This window comes from Dipodomys spectabilis, unplaced genomic scaffold (genome assembly GCF_019054845.1).
Source record: "Dipodomys spectabilis isolate Male_0828 unplaced genomic scaffold, ASM1905484v1 ptg000480l, whole genome shotgun sequence".
In the NCBI taxonomy this organism is placed as follows: domain Eukaryota; kingdom Metazoa; phylum Chordata; class Mammalia; order Rodentia; family Heteromyidae; genus Dipodomys; species Dipodomys spectabilis.
Genome location: NW_024871157.1, coordinates 1,542,299 through 1,556,174, shown reverse-complemented (window position 1 = coordinate 1,556,174; position 13,876 = coordinate 1,542,299). Strand labels below are relative to the sequence as shown.

General features: G+C 53.5%; 1 protein-coding gene and 1 long non-coding RNA gene across 2 annotated transcripts in view; one reads left to right on the top strand and one right to left on the bottom strand.

Moving 5' to 3' along the window:
* Nucleotides 1–54: 54 nt before the first annotated feature.
* Nucleotides 55–12,772, bottom strand: LOC122098489. The gene is made up of 3 exons (XR_006145744.1): nt 12,760–12,772; nt 6,021–6,028; nt 55–206 (listed from the first exon to the last, which is right to left on the bottom strand). It is a non-coding gene; the product is annotated as an uncharacterized LOC122098489 (long non-coding RNA).
* The window catches only part of LOC122098487 (MLX interacting protein), a 35,127-nt gene continuing 33,393 nt past the window's right edge, over nt 12,143–13,876 (top strand). Inside the window, exon 1 of the mRNA XM_042668930.1 lies at nt 12,143–12,640. Within this exon, the coding sequence (XP_042524864.1) occupies nt 12,228–12,640 (413 nt within the window). The 5' untranslated portion in view covers nt 12,143–12,227. The remainder of the gene's footprint in view (nt 12,641–13,876) is intronic.

Sequence of the window (13,876 nt, the reverse complement as noted above, 5' to 3'; positions counted from 1 at the left end):
GCGAGGGTGGTACCAATCAGGAATTCGCTTTTCATCCGGGGCTTTTCACTGTTCAACCAATTCCTTCCGCTTTCTTTTTTTGTGCCTTGTGCCCTTGAGGTGACCTCTGGCATGTTCTCTAGGTTTTTTGCATCTCTTTTTGCAAAATGCGCCCTCCTTTTGGTTGAGGCGGCAACTGCCATACTCCTCTCCCCTCTCCCCCCTCCCTCCCCCCTCTTCCCCCCCTGCCCGTGGAACAGGCAGGGGTGGAGCCACGGTGGAGCAGGTGCCCCTCGGCTGGCTTGATTTCAGGGGGTGCTGCTGGGGCCTGCCCTGAGCCCTGGGTGGGGTGAGGCCCAGCCCCCAAGGACTGACCTCCTGGGCCCAAGCGGGGTGGCCCAGAAGGGCATGCAGAGCCCTTAGATTCTGTTCCCGCTTCCCCTCCTCCCCCTCCCCCACCATCACCGCCACCCAGCCCTGCTTTTTCCCAGGCCTCCGAAGACAAAGTGGCTTCTCTGGCTGAGCTAGCCAGCGGCAGACGCAGACGCTGCGGGGCTGGGGCTGCGGGGCTGGGGCAGCGGGGCGCGCGGGCAGGCGGGCGGCAGGAATGGCTGGTGCTGAACTTCACAGGGACAGATGTTGCGTGGATTTCAAATCCACGGAAACCTGCTGCCTCTGCCCCGCTCCCCGGGCAAGACTGCAGCCGGCAAGCCCTCTTGCTCCCGCGTCCTGTGCTGACCCCCCAGAGCCTCATTCCTAGCAGCGCCGCCAATGCCGCCGGCTGCCGCGGAGCCGGCCTTGAAGATTGGGCCTCAAAGGCCCAAAACCAGGCACAGAGGAACTGGAAAGATTTGCACACCCTCCAGAAAGGAGCAGCCGGATCTCCCGTTCCCATCCCGCCCAGGCCAGGCGGGGAGGGCTTCCTCGGGCTCGCGCCGGTGGAGACCCAGGGCCCTGGTGGAACCGCCTGACTGCTGAGTTCTGAGGCCCGGTTTGCTTTTAATGAATATACAGACTCCTCAGACCTTTAAGCCTTTTCCTAAGCTTTCTTTACTGCACTGGAGTTCTGACTCCCTTTTGAGTTGTTGTGTTACTGGGGGTGGGGGCGGGGCCTGTGGGTTCTGGTTTTTGTTCTTGTTTTTGTTTTGCTAATTGGTGCATAATGCAGGTACCACCTTTGATGTGTGGATCTTTCTCTCCCGCAGCCAGGTTCCATTTTTCTAAGAGTTTCTGAGGGTGAAGCTCCTCGATTTTTTTTTTTTAATTTTAAAGGGAGCTTATCTATTTCCTGCACTTCAAGAAGAATCAAAATGTTCCTGAATTTCAAATACCTCATGCGAAATGTCTCCTGAAATAAGGGAAAAAAAAACTTTGAAAATCTTCAATGTTAAAGTTAACAATGCTGAAAGGTTTCTGTCTTAAAGGAAAAAAAAATCCTTGTACTTGTCCACTTGGCCCGTGGGGCGGTCAGTTCTGCGGGGAGCTGCTGTGTATCTTGGCCGAGGAAGCCGGGAGACACGCGACCTCCGAAGGATCTCAAGGTCAAGTCAAGGCAGTTTTGGATCCTAGAGAGCTAGGGCAATGTTTTTCTTTGCAGCGAAACTCCATTTTGACGAAAGATGAAATGAGGATATTTATTTCTTTTTGTTTAACTATTTTTATTTTTGGAAAATGAGAAGGTTACGAGAGAGAGGGCTGCCAGGGGAGCCAACACACCCATCCCTAGCCGCGGCCGGCCCAGGGCCGCCTTCCTCCGGGACAGGCCGGGGGGCTGGCAGAGTCCGGGAGTCTGGGCCGCAGGTGATGATGCCTCGTGCCCAGGCTGTCATTCGTTTTTCTCTGAAGTGCCTGAAGGTAGGAATGGGCTGGCGGTGGGGACCAGGTGGCCCCATCCCCGGCCACGCCAGGCAAAGTGCCAGCAGCCCTGCCCTCCATGCTGGCCGGGAAGGCCTTCCACGCGGAATGGTCAGACTGCAGAATCCTATGTGCTTCCTTCCCTGCTGCAGCCGCTGCCCGCGCCCCTGCGCCCCTCGCCCGCTCCCCCCACAGAACCGAAGACCTTTCAGCCGGCCCGGCCGGGGCGGGGGTCCTAAGCAAATGCCTTCCGTGGACATCAGGCCCCGTGGCCTCAAGGGCTCCCAGGGCAAACTTAACCCCCCCCCCGAAAAAAACTTGAAAGTGGGGGAGCTGTGGCTACACATTCCACAAAGTGCTGGCACTTAACACCCGTCACCCAGAAGGCCCTGGGCCGATCTGTAGGGTGGTGTCACGGTTCGGAATGTGCTTCACCGCCAAGGACCTGGTTAGAGGTATATGAGACCTTATTTTCACCGTTCCTTGATTTGTTGTTTCTTTCCTCTTAAGGTCTTTTTTTTTTTTTTGGCGTGTTGTACAGCAGTATAATTTTTCACTTATTTATTCCATCCAGTAGATACGATTTGTACAATGTACAATGGTTCCATTTCGGAGAATAAAAAAAAATAACTCAAACCACGAGTACATTGTTTTTGTAGTTTTACAGTATAAAGAGGAGGAAGCGTGGGATAAATGTCCCCTCCCAGCTGCCGTAGCGCTGCACAGCTGCGGCTACACATCCAGACTGCTCGCCTGGGGAATTGCCCTGGTATCTGCCATCATCAGGCACCAGTGGGTGCCAGGCCAGCCACCGCTGCTCTAACGGGACAGGTAGGCATGGCACTGGTCACCCTTGGGTAGCTAATATGACCAGCCAGTGCCCCACTCTGAAAGCTGTTCCTGGGATCCAGGGTAGAGCGCAGTAATAGGGTGCGTGCCTTGCACCCTTGTGTGCAGTCAGCCCTAGCATGCAGAAAGCTTATAAAAATAGCTAGACAAAAGCCATCCCCCACTTTCACACACACGCACTCTCCAGGCCTGCTCTGGTGTGGTGCTTGTTTGCTGCATTCTGGATGTGAGGCTCTGGCCTTCAAGGTTGGGAGTTGGGAGCTGGGAGTGTGGGGAAGCCACTGGTGGATGGCAGCCTTGTGTTGTTTTCCGGGCATCAAGTCCTGGCTGGAACCAGAATCTTCTGTCCTGTTCTTGGCCCTCCTTCCTGCCTGGATTTTCTTTCTTTTTAATTTCTGCTTTGGTACTCACTTCCTCTTCCAGCCAAAACCCTGCTGCGGCCTGGTGAGCCTCCTCAGGCGGGGTGGCAAGGCAGTTCTGGGGCGGCTGGCCAAGGCTCCCTGTTGGCCAGAGTGGCCCATCCGTGTGGCTCTGCCTGCCTCTCCCCCTTTCCAGTCTTTTCCAACACACTGCAGAGTCTGTACCGGAATTGGTCATTCAGCCCTGTCGGCTCCTGATAGGGGAAGTTCCGCTGGACAAAACACAGCTCACAGGACTGGCTTGCTCAACAGTAAGAAAGGAAGAGCTGCCGTGAGCGGGCTGCGTTCCTGTTCTGTGTCCACGGCTAATGCTCTGGGATCATGGGCTTCCTTGCTCCCGGTGCGTCTCCAGCCCCCAGGGCCCGAGGCCCCAGCGGAGCCCTGCTTCCCTCTCAGGGTCTCTCCTGGGGTCCTGTCTCCCTTGGGACACTGGTTCCCACAGATGCTCCGAGTGGCATGGGTGGCTTTCTCTCTCTTCTTGGTGGACCTAACTGAGCTGCGCATCCCAGGGACACTCACAGTGACAGTACATTTGACTCCTCATGGCCCAGCATGGCGGCTGGGAGCAGACAATCCACCTCCCCCACTACACAGAATGTAAAACAGAGGCCAGGGAGGTATGGGAAAAGTTCCTATAAAGGTCTGTGGCTCACATACTCACTTCTCAGGAGGCTGAGATCTGAGGACTGTGGTTTGAAGCCAGCCCAGGCAGACAGATCTGAGAAACTTATCTCCACTTAACCAGCAAAATGTTAGAAGTGGAGATGTGGTCCAAGTAGTACAGTACCAGCCTTGAGTGAAGATGCTAAGGGAGAGTGTGAGGCCCTGAGTTCAAGCCCCAGTACAGGCACACACACACACACGCACACACACACACACACACACACACAATCACACCCACCCAGAGCTTTTATAGAATTGGAGCACAGCCAAATGCATTTATTTCCATATCACCTCCAAGTTGACCATAGTACTGAAGAGCTGAGAAATGGCAACAAAAACTCTAGCCCCAGAGTTGAAAAGACGTTTCATACAGCCCTTGGGGAACATTTGTAACCCTTGCCCTAGACTATGCTTTCCCCTGTGGTGGAAAGCATAACTGACTCAAGGGGTGGGGCCCACATCTGTAACCCCTGCACTTGAATCAGACAAGAAGAGTAAGGGGCCGTCCGGGCCATGCTGGCTGTCTAGTGAGATCCTGTCTCAGAAACAAGACAATAGCAAAAAAAAAAAAAAAAATTGAATTGTACATTTAAAGTGGGTGAATTTAAAGAAAATGTAAATTACTCTATCTCCATAAATTCCCCCAAAACCACACTCATCAGTTTCTTTACCCTCCCCCCCCATGTCCCTATCTACTGCCTACTTCCTGTGTTTGTGCTGTTCCCAGAAGACAGGATGTATGTAGCCAGGCACCAGTGGCTCACACCTGTCATCCTAGCTACCTAGGAGGCAGAGATCTGAGGATCACGGTTCAAAGCCAGCCCGGGCAGGAAAGTCCATGAGGCTCTTATCTCCAATAAAACACCAGAAAACTGGAAGTGGTGCTGTGACTCAAATGGTAGGGCGCTCGTGTTGAGCTGAAGAAATGAGGGACAGCACCCAGGCCCAGAGTTCAAGCCCCATGACTGACAAAAAAAAAAGATAATCGGTGTGCAAACTGGGGTGGGGGCTGATCACCCCCAGAACTCATGGCCCCCTGCTCCATAGTAGGTAGCTGGGGGGGCGGGGGCAGGGGTGGGGGGGGGCATAGCGTGGGGCAGCACCCTCCTCCGAAGCATCAGATCCAGTTTGGCTTTGTGTGTCCCACCTGCCTGACTCCAGCTACCCAGCCACGCGCAGCGGATGCACCGGCCTGAACTCTTTCTCCCCAGAGGTAGCGGCTGCCTTTCAGTGTCTGCACTTGTTTATTTTCAAAGGGACGCTGCCAGACCGCACGGCCTCCCCTGCCCTTCATGGTTTGTTTTAGGCAGGAGATTTCAGGAAGACAGACGAGGTCGAAGCCAGCAACAAACTCCTCTGTCTGCCAGAGGCCGCCCTCCCCTGCCTTCCCCCCGCCCCTGCTTCCCCCTCCCCCCCCCCCAGGTTAGAGGGCAACATCTGGCAGGTGGGGCTCAACTGCCAGTGAGAACATCCCCTCAGCCCCAAGAATCCTGACAATAACAATCATCATCATAACAAGCCCAGCACCCCGTGATGCCTCACGCCTGGAATCCCAGCTAGTCAGCAGGCTGAGATCTGAGGATTGCAGTTCAAAGCCAGTCCAGGTAGGAAAGTTCTCAAGACTCCAATTAGCCAGCAAAATACTGGACTAGAGGCATGGCTGAAGTGGTAGAGCACCAGCTGCAAGATGAAAAGGCTATAAGCAAGAGAAGGAAAAACTAAGTCTCAGACTGGCAGGTAATCCTCTGATAAAAGACCTGTAACCCCAATATATGAATGCAATGATAAAAAAGCCAGCATCCTTCCTTGTCAAAAACGAAGGAAACAGCAAAATATTTGCACAAGTGCTACGACATCCAAGAAAATGGGTGGAGGGCAGAAAGGCACAGAAAAGATGTTGCCTTCCATCCGTTGTGATTCTCTTACCCCTCCCTGCATAGCTGGGAATACAGGCATAACTCCCCACACCTAGCTTATTTATTAGCTTGTTTGTTACAATAGAAGTCACAGTAACTTTGGGGGGGGAGGGGGCTAAATTGGTCTCTAATCAAGATCCTCTAGATCTTTGCCTCCTAATTATCTGGGATTACAGGTGTGAACTACCAACAATGGAGATCCCTTTCTTGTTGTTGTTGTGTCCTCCTCCTCCTCCTCCTCCTCCTCCTTTTTGATGGTATTGAACTCTGGCCTCCAACTTGCCCCCACTTGAGCCACGCCCCCAGGCTTCCTGGCTAATCACACTTTCATTGGTTACACCCCTACTCCTCCTCGGAAAAACCCTACTTATATATCACCCTGGAAAAGCAATAAGAGCATGGCGGATGTCAGTGGCTGCCAAGGGCTTGGGTGGGAGAGGGCCCTCCTACCCAGGGCAGGGGAGGGATGGAGGGGGGGAAGGGGGGGTGCTGGTGTTGGAATGACTCCCTAGCTGGATTATGACTTGACACTCTTGTCAAAATCCCTGGAACTATATGTTAAAACTATACTGTCAATTATCCCTCAATAAAACAAGACAAATAAAATGAACCCTCGTGAACTTGAGGGTCACAGAGTCTGTTGAAAGCCATTTGCCATTTGCGCAGCTCTCGCTTCCATCCTCAAGGCAACCCTAGCAATCAGTTCAACTGTTCTAAGTTGTGAGAGACGGCCCCAGAGCCCCTTCCTTCTTACCTCTCACCTGGGTCACGTCCCCAGTAAATTTGTTCGGCCATTTTCACCTTTCCCTGCAGCCTGGGGAGGAAGACTTTCCACCAACTTATTCCACTCCGGGGCACACAGCTGATCCAGAGGCTTAGCAGGGATTTCAGATTCAAACACCTGCAGCAACCCAGATAGTAAGGGAAATAAAACCAGCCTGCGGCGACAGGGAGCGGTGGGGGCTGTGGAGAGCTGCCAGGCCCTTGGGTTACCTGCTCCTGCCCCGCCTGCTACTCTGGGGAAATAAGGTTCCAGGCTTGTCAGTCATTCTCCCAGTTCAAGAAAATCCTAAACTGGGTGTGGTGAGATAACAAATGAGTGTAAATCTTTGAACTCTACTTCAGAGGCTGAGGCAGAAGATCACCATTCAGAGCCAAATCTGTGAGACTTGTTTCCAATTAACCAGCAAAAAGCTGGAAGTGGAGCTGTGGCTCAAGTAGTAGAACACCAGCCTTGAGCAAAAAAAAAGCTAAGGGACAGCACCCAGGCTCTGAATTCAAGTCCCAATATTGGCACCAGAAAAATAAAAAAGGAAGAGGGAAAGCAGGGGGGGGGGGCGAGGGGGGGGAATGTACTCAGAAAGCAAAAGATAACTTGCAATAAACCAAACATATTACTCTGGGAGAGATAAAAGTCAACACTGCATCCGTGAAACAAGAACAGGTTGTTCTTTAATGAAACAGGAATACCCAGAAAATAAGAAAAACTTGTAAGAAAAAAAAAATTAAAGGCCTGGTTTAAACTCTTGGTAACACTTGCCTGAAACTAAGTCAAAAAGACCATATAGATAGATAGATAGATAGATATAGATATAGATATAGATATAGATATAGATATATCTATCTCTGAGAGCTGGTGGCTCACGCCTGTAATCCTAGCCACGCAGGAGCTGAGATCTGAGGATCATGGTGAGAAGCCAGCCAGAGCTGGAAAGTTGGTGAGACTCTTATCTCCAATTAACTACCAGCTAGCCTTGAGCAAAAAAAAAAGCTCAGGGACAGCGCCTAGGCCCTGAATTCAAGCTCATGAAAGACAAAAAAAAAAGAAAAACAGTAAACTAGAGCAATTCTCTACATGTATTTACACTGTGGTATGAGCAATCTGCTGATGACTTGAAATACACAGGACAGTAGCATCTGTACCTGTCACTGCAGCTACAATGGGAAACCTAAAATAAGACCGAATGCTGTTCAAGTGTACCCCTGGGCAAAAACTGAGAACTTAGCTAAAAATAACAAGTGCAAAAAAGGGGGGGGGGGCTGGAGGCATTGCTCAAATGACATCTCCTGCCTGGCAGGTATGAAGGCTTGAGTCCAGACTGCAGCACAGTCCCTATGCCTAAAGAGGAGAGAAATGTAATTTAATTTTTATATCCTCACTCATGACACCAAATCAAATCAGAAAAGAAGAAGCTGGACATGATGACACATGCCTGTAATCCTGAGGTCAAAGGACCTTAAATTTGAGATTGGTTTGAGTAACTTAACAAAGTAGGTCTCAAGCAAACAAAAAACCCCAAACCAAACAAATCGGAAAGGTAAACAAATTAAAAAAAAAAAAAGTGAAGTAGCCATTAACTACCTCTAGGAAAAAAGTTTGAATGATAAAGGAAATGAAACCCTAGGGCTGGGAATGTGGCTTAGTGGTAGAGTGCTTACCTAGCATGCATGAAATCCTGGGTTCGATTCCTCAGTACCACATAAATAGAAAAAGACAGAAGTGGCACTGTGGCTCAAGTGGTAGAGTGCCAGCCTTGAGAAAAAGAAGCTCAGGGACAGTGCCCAGGGCCTGAGTTTAAGCCCAGGACTGGCAAAAAGAACAAAAGAAGAAGAAAAAAGGAACCCTCGTAGCCTATTTGGTTAAAGGGCACAGAATGGGCTAGAACTCAAGGCCTCTCATTCCTTTTGCTTTTCTCTCAAGGCTGATTCTCTATGGTTGGGCCACACCTCTACTTTCAGTGTTTTGTTTGTTAATTGGAAATAAGAGTCCCTTGGCTTTATCTCCCAGCACCCCCACCCCGCACTGCGCTGCAAACCTGGATCCTCAGGATTCCAGGTGTGAGCCACAAGTCTTTCCCCGCGTTGACAAGATGGGAGACTCTGACATAGAGTCTTCAGTGCCATTCACCCAAGATTTCCAGCAATGGACTTTCCAGTCACATGACCGGATTGCACGTTCTGGCTCCTTTATGACTGGGTTGGGCCGTGGATTCTTTGTGGCTAGTGAGCTGTTAGGGCTGACATGTCACTTCTGGTTCTGGGAAAGACCATTTGATCCACTACCTCTGAATCACTGACTCTCCTCCCCCAGCTCAGGCTGTTCAGTCAGTCTGGGCCTGGGAGTGAGTGCCGAGCCCAGCGCAGCCCGCTGCTGGCCTGCGGCACATGCAGACCACAGGTGCTAAGGCTTGGGGGTGTAGTTGAATGGTTGAGACCGTGCCTAGCACACTGGAGACCTGGGTTTGCTCCCTTTTACTTCATGGTGTAGAAGGAGGAGGGGCAATTTTTCCCCACTCAATTCTAGGTCCAAGGCACCCTAATCAATAAATAATACATTTATAACGTTTGATGTAGTGCTTTATTATATTGGGGGCTATAACATCTTCATTGATCCTGATGATACTTCAATCACTTGTACGTAAGTCCTTAGGATGATCTTTTTTGTTTTGTTTTTTCCTTGCTGGGGACTGAACCCAGGACCCTTGCCCTCCTTCCTTCTTCCTTCCTTCCTTCCCTTCCTTCCTTCCCTCCTTCCTTCCTTCCTAACTTCCTTCTTTCCTTCCTTCCTTCTCTCTCTCTCTCTTTCTTCCTTTCTTTCTTTCTCCTCCTCTTTTGGAGGAGTTTTTGTTGTACAGTGCCATTCTCCTGATTTCGTTTTCCCAGTGGTGGGATGTGGCATGTGCCGCCATGCTGGTCTTCCCAGACCCGTTTATTCAGTGCTGGTACTGGAGCTTGAGCCTCCCCGCCTCAGGTTCATCTGTAGCTGGCTATATAGGCTCCAGCTACTGTTTTAGCTGACATTTTAAAATAGCTACCGCTATTTATTTATTTAATGTGTGTGTATGTGTGTGCACAAGCTAGTACTGGGGCTTGAACTTAGGTCCTGTGCGCCTGCTTAGCTTTTCTACTCAAGGCTGGTCTACATTTGAGGCACACTTCTACTCCTGGTCTTTTGCTGGTTAGTTGGAGATAAATCAGATATTTAGACCTTAAGCCCAAAGTCCAGGAGTCCCAAGTTAAGTTTAGTCACCAGCCCCCAGATGCCCAATAGAGACAGCGGAGGGCGAAGGGAGGTTTATTGTAAGGCAGGCACCGGAGGCAGCGGGGGGGGGGGGGGGGGCAGACGGTACTTCAGCACATCTCCAGCCATCTGGGTGGGAGAATAGATGAGTAGAACTAGGGGGTGAAATTGGGATTAGAAAGATATGCGTAGTTAAAATAGTCTGGGTGACCTTATCTAAGTGGTGGTGAAGACCACCTGGAGGAATTCTCGGGGTCTCCCGAGTTGGGGCTGTTTTTCTGGCCATGATAAGAAGGTTCTGCCTATCTGAGAGTTTGCCTCCCACCCCAGACGCTTTCCTCACAGAATCCTCTCTTTCTTCCCAGAGCCCAAGGTGAGTGCAAGGGCAAGGCAGCCAAGAATAGAGAACAGCTCAGACCCAAGGACACGGGTGCAGGGCAGGGAGGCCTTCCAGCTCATTCCCCTAGGACCCAGCAAAAGCACCTTTTAAGTTACTACTTACAAGAGTAGGAGCTGGAGTCCAGAGGCAGACAGCCACCGTGTCACCGAGAATGGATGAGGGCTTCCCTCAGATTCCCATAGGTTCTTGAGACCCATTCATGAAAAGCATTTCAGAGAGGAGAGTCCCACGGGGTGAAAGTGTTAGCAAGCATTTGTTTAGCATAAGGTTAAAGTTGGGAGAAAAAAAAAAAAACCAACACAAGTCATTTCCTGCCCTCACTGCAGGAAACAGGAGTTAAAGAATCCTTACTGGGAACAGGGCGCTGGTGGCTCACTCCTGTAATCCTAGCTACTCAGGAGGCTGAGATCTGAGGATCAAGATTCAAAGCCAGACTGGGCAGGAGAGACCTTGAGACGCTTATCTCCAATAAACCAATAGAACACTGGAAGTAGCCCTGTGGCTCAAGTGGTAGAGTGCTTGCCTTGAAGAGCTAGGGACAGCGCCCAGACCCTGAATTGAAGCCCCAGGACTAGCCAAAAAAAGATAAAAAAAGAAAAAAGAATCCTTGCTGCCTGCCTTTCTCTCGCTCTCCCCCTCTCTGTGTGACTGGGGATGAGCCTCATGGACTTTCTTCTACCAGTACTCGCTCTGAACCACGATCCTCAGACTTCAGCCTCCAGAGTAGCTGAGATTACAAACATGAGCTCCGCAGCTGGCTTGGCCTGGGTTCTTTTGGAGCTGTGTGAAAGTGCTTGGGTTTGCTGTCTGGCAACCCGCAGCCCTTAGGCAATGGTTCTGGTAGCAGCTGGGTGTTAACTTATTATTATTCGTAAATACAGAGTGAGGTGAGCTTCAGGGTTTCCTTTTCTCAGCTAGCTTCTCACCTGCCATCTCTCTCTACCCAGTTACAGCGTTGTCAGGATGGGTGGCCCGCCTGGGGTCCCAGCCCTCCAGCCCTGAGCACTAAATGAAGGAAGCTGAACTGCAGCGGGGCTCCAATTCCCCAGACTGAGTGATTCAAAAATACTGCGATTTCCTTTTCTCTCTGGCCCCAGGACGCCCTCACTTGGCCCCGGGGATGTTCTCGTCCGGCCAGAGCCTTAGGGAAATCCCCACCTCCGGGTTTCGACCGTCATCTCTGCATCTATAAAATGGGGACAGTGACCTCCACGCCCACCGGGAAGGAGCCGGGCGCCGGCGGTCACGCCTGCAATCCCAGCTACTGAGGAGGCTGAGAGCTGAGCATGGCAGTTCGAAGCCAGCCCGGGCAGGAACGTCTGTGAGACTCTGGTCTTCCAAAGAACCACGGGGAAAAGAAAAGCCATCAGTGGCGCGGTGGCTCACGGTGCTAGGGCGCGGGCCTAGAGCCCCGAGGGCCCGGGGACGGCGCGGGCCTAGAGCCCCGAGGGCCCGGGACGGCGCGGGCCTAGAGCCCCGAGGCCCGGGACGGCGCGGGGCCCGCGTTCAAACCCCCGCGCCCGCGAGAGCGCAAACCAGGAAGAAGCTCTGAACCTCAGTTCCGGGCCGGGCCGAGGAAAGCCGGCTGGGGAGGGAGCCCCACCCTCACCCACACCCCTCTCCCTCCCACCCCACCCGCACCCGCCGCTGGCGGAGCCGGCCAGGCCCCCGGCAGCGCCCCGAGCCGCTCTCCCAGGGCAGGGGCGGAGCCAGGCGGGGCAGGGGGCGGGGACCAGAAGCTCCGACTCCTCCCCTTCCCCCAAGCAGGAAAGGGGCGGGGCCTGGGTCTCGCCACGCCCTCGCCTGCGGGGAGGGAGTGGGAGAGCGAGAGTAGGGCGGAACGGAGGCGTGGCCTCTGGTTTCTTTTTCTTTTTCTTTTTTTTTTTTGTCCGCCTGCTTAAGGGAAGGTTCGCCTGCGACTTTAAGAGGCCGAGGCGGGCGTGCGATTGGCCGAGACGCCGGGGTGACGTCACGGCGGGCTGGGCGCCCTCCCCCTCCGGCCCCGCCCCGCCCCGCCGCGCGCTCGCGGACAGTCCGCGCGAGGGCCGGGCCGGGCCGGCTCCTCTCGGCTTCGCCTGTCCGCGTCGCGCTGGGCCCCGGGGGATGCCCCGGGCCGGGTTCTCCTCATGGCCGCCGACGTCTTCATGTGCTCCCCTCGCCGGCCCCGCAGCCGCGTCCGCTCGGTGTTACTCAAGCCTCGGGTGCCCGAGGACGACGACGACTCGGACACCGACGAGCCGTCCCCGCCGCCCGCCTCCGGCGCGGCCCCCTCGGCCCGGGCCCACGCGAGCGCCGCGCCGGTGCTGCCCCGCGCCGGGCCGGGCCGCGAAGAGCCTCCGCGCCGCCAGCAGATAATCCACAGCGGCCACTTCATGGTGTCGTCGCCGCACCGGGAGCACCCGCCCAAGAAGGGCTACGATTTCGACACGGTCAACAAGCAGACGTGCCAGACCTACAGCTTCGGCAAGACCAGCTCCTGCCACCTGTCCATCGACGCCTCGCTCACCAAGCTCTTCGAGTGCATGACCCTGGCCTACAGGTAGGGCCCGGCCGGCCTGGGGCCCGGCCCGCCGCCGCCGGAGCCCGGGACCTCACGCCCGGGGGCCCCGAGCGGCTCCTGGGGCGCGGGAGGATTGATGGGCCTGGGGGTCCCCAAACGTGGCTAGAGCTACTGCCGTCCTGGCCTCTTTCTTCCCTGGTCAGCAGCGCTGGGGTTCTTCCGGCTTCTCGTTCCCTCCCTCCGGGCCCTCCCCTCCAATGTCCGGGGGCCAGGCATCTGGGACGACCAGAAAGGGGGTGTAGACCCAGCTCCCTCGACCCCCTCCCCCCCACCTGCTTTGTGTGCCGCTGGCGATTGCCCTGGGCGGTGGAGACCACCTGCCCTGTGTGTCTGAGGGCGCTGGCTCCACTATTTTAATGATCGAGTGACATCTTGGAGCGGGGAGGGCTTGGCCGCGTTATGGGGGAATGGCATGGAAGCAGTTTTGTGGGGCTGGAGTGAGGGAGTTCGTGAAGAGCTTGTTCCAGTGCCAGATAGCTTCTTTTCCTAAATTGTCCCCACTTCAGGAGAATAGGCTTTAAAAAAAATAAAAAAAATTCTGGGTCCTAGGTGCTCCTACTTGGGAAGATGTCTGTCTGGGGTCACAGCCTCTGGAGGTGCAGTCTGTTTTCCTGGCAAGTTGGAGGGTTTTCTGGCCAGCCCTGAAACCTCATATGAGGCAGATGTCAGTGTCTGGGTGTGACGCGGCAGAACCATCCTTTCTTGTAGACTTGCTCTGCGCCTAAGATCCCTTTATTCTAAGTCACAAATATCTGGCCCTTGAGGGTTAACAGTCTCCCCCCCCCCCCCCCCATGCGTGTCTATTAGAAATTTGATTCAGGTGACTTTTCTTCCTCAACCACAGAACTTTGGCGTGCTTCACTGCAGTGGCCTGAGCAGCCCAGCCTAGCTGGAGCTCCGGATGGGCTCCCTGCTGAGTTGGACCTTTTTGCGTTAGTAACTGCACTGGCTCTGGCTGCCTGCCTCAGCTCTGCTAGCAGACAGCACAGGAAAGTTTCCTGGGAGAGCCCAGAAACAGTGTGAAGAATGGAGGATTACCCAGGACCTTCTTGGTATTTTTTTTTTTTGAGACAGGGTCTTGCTATGTTACCCAGGCTGGTTTCAATCTCATGGGATTCAAGCAGACATCCTCGGTGCTTCTTCCCCCATAGTAAGCCCTATATAAATCCAAGTTAAAACATAGTTCAGGACTGGGGCTGTAGCTCAGTGGTAGAG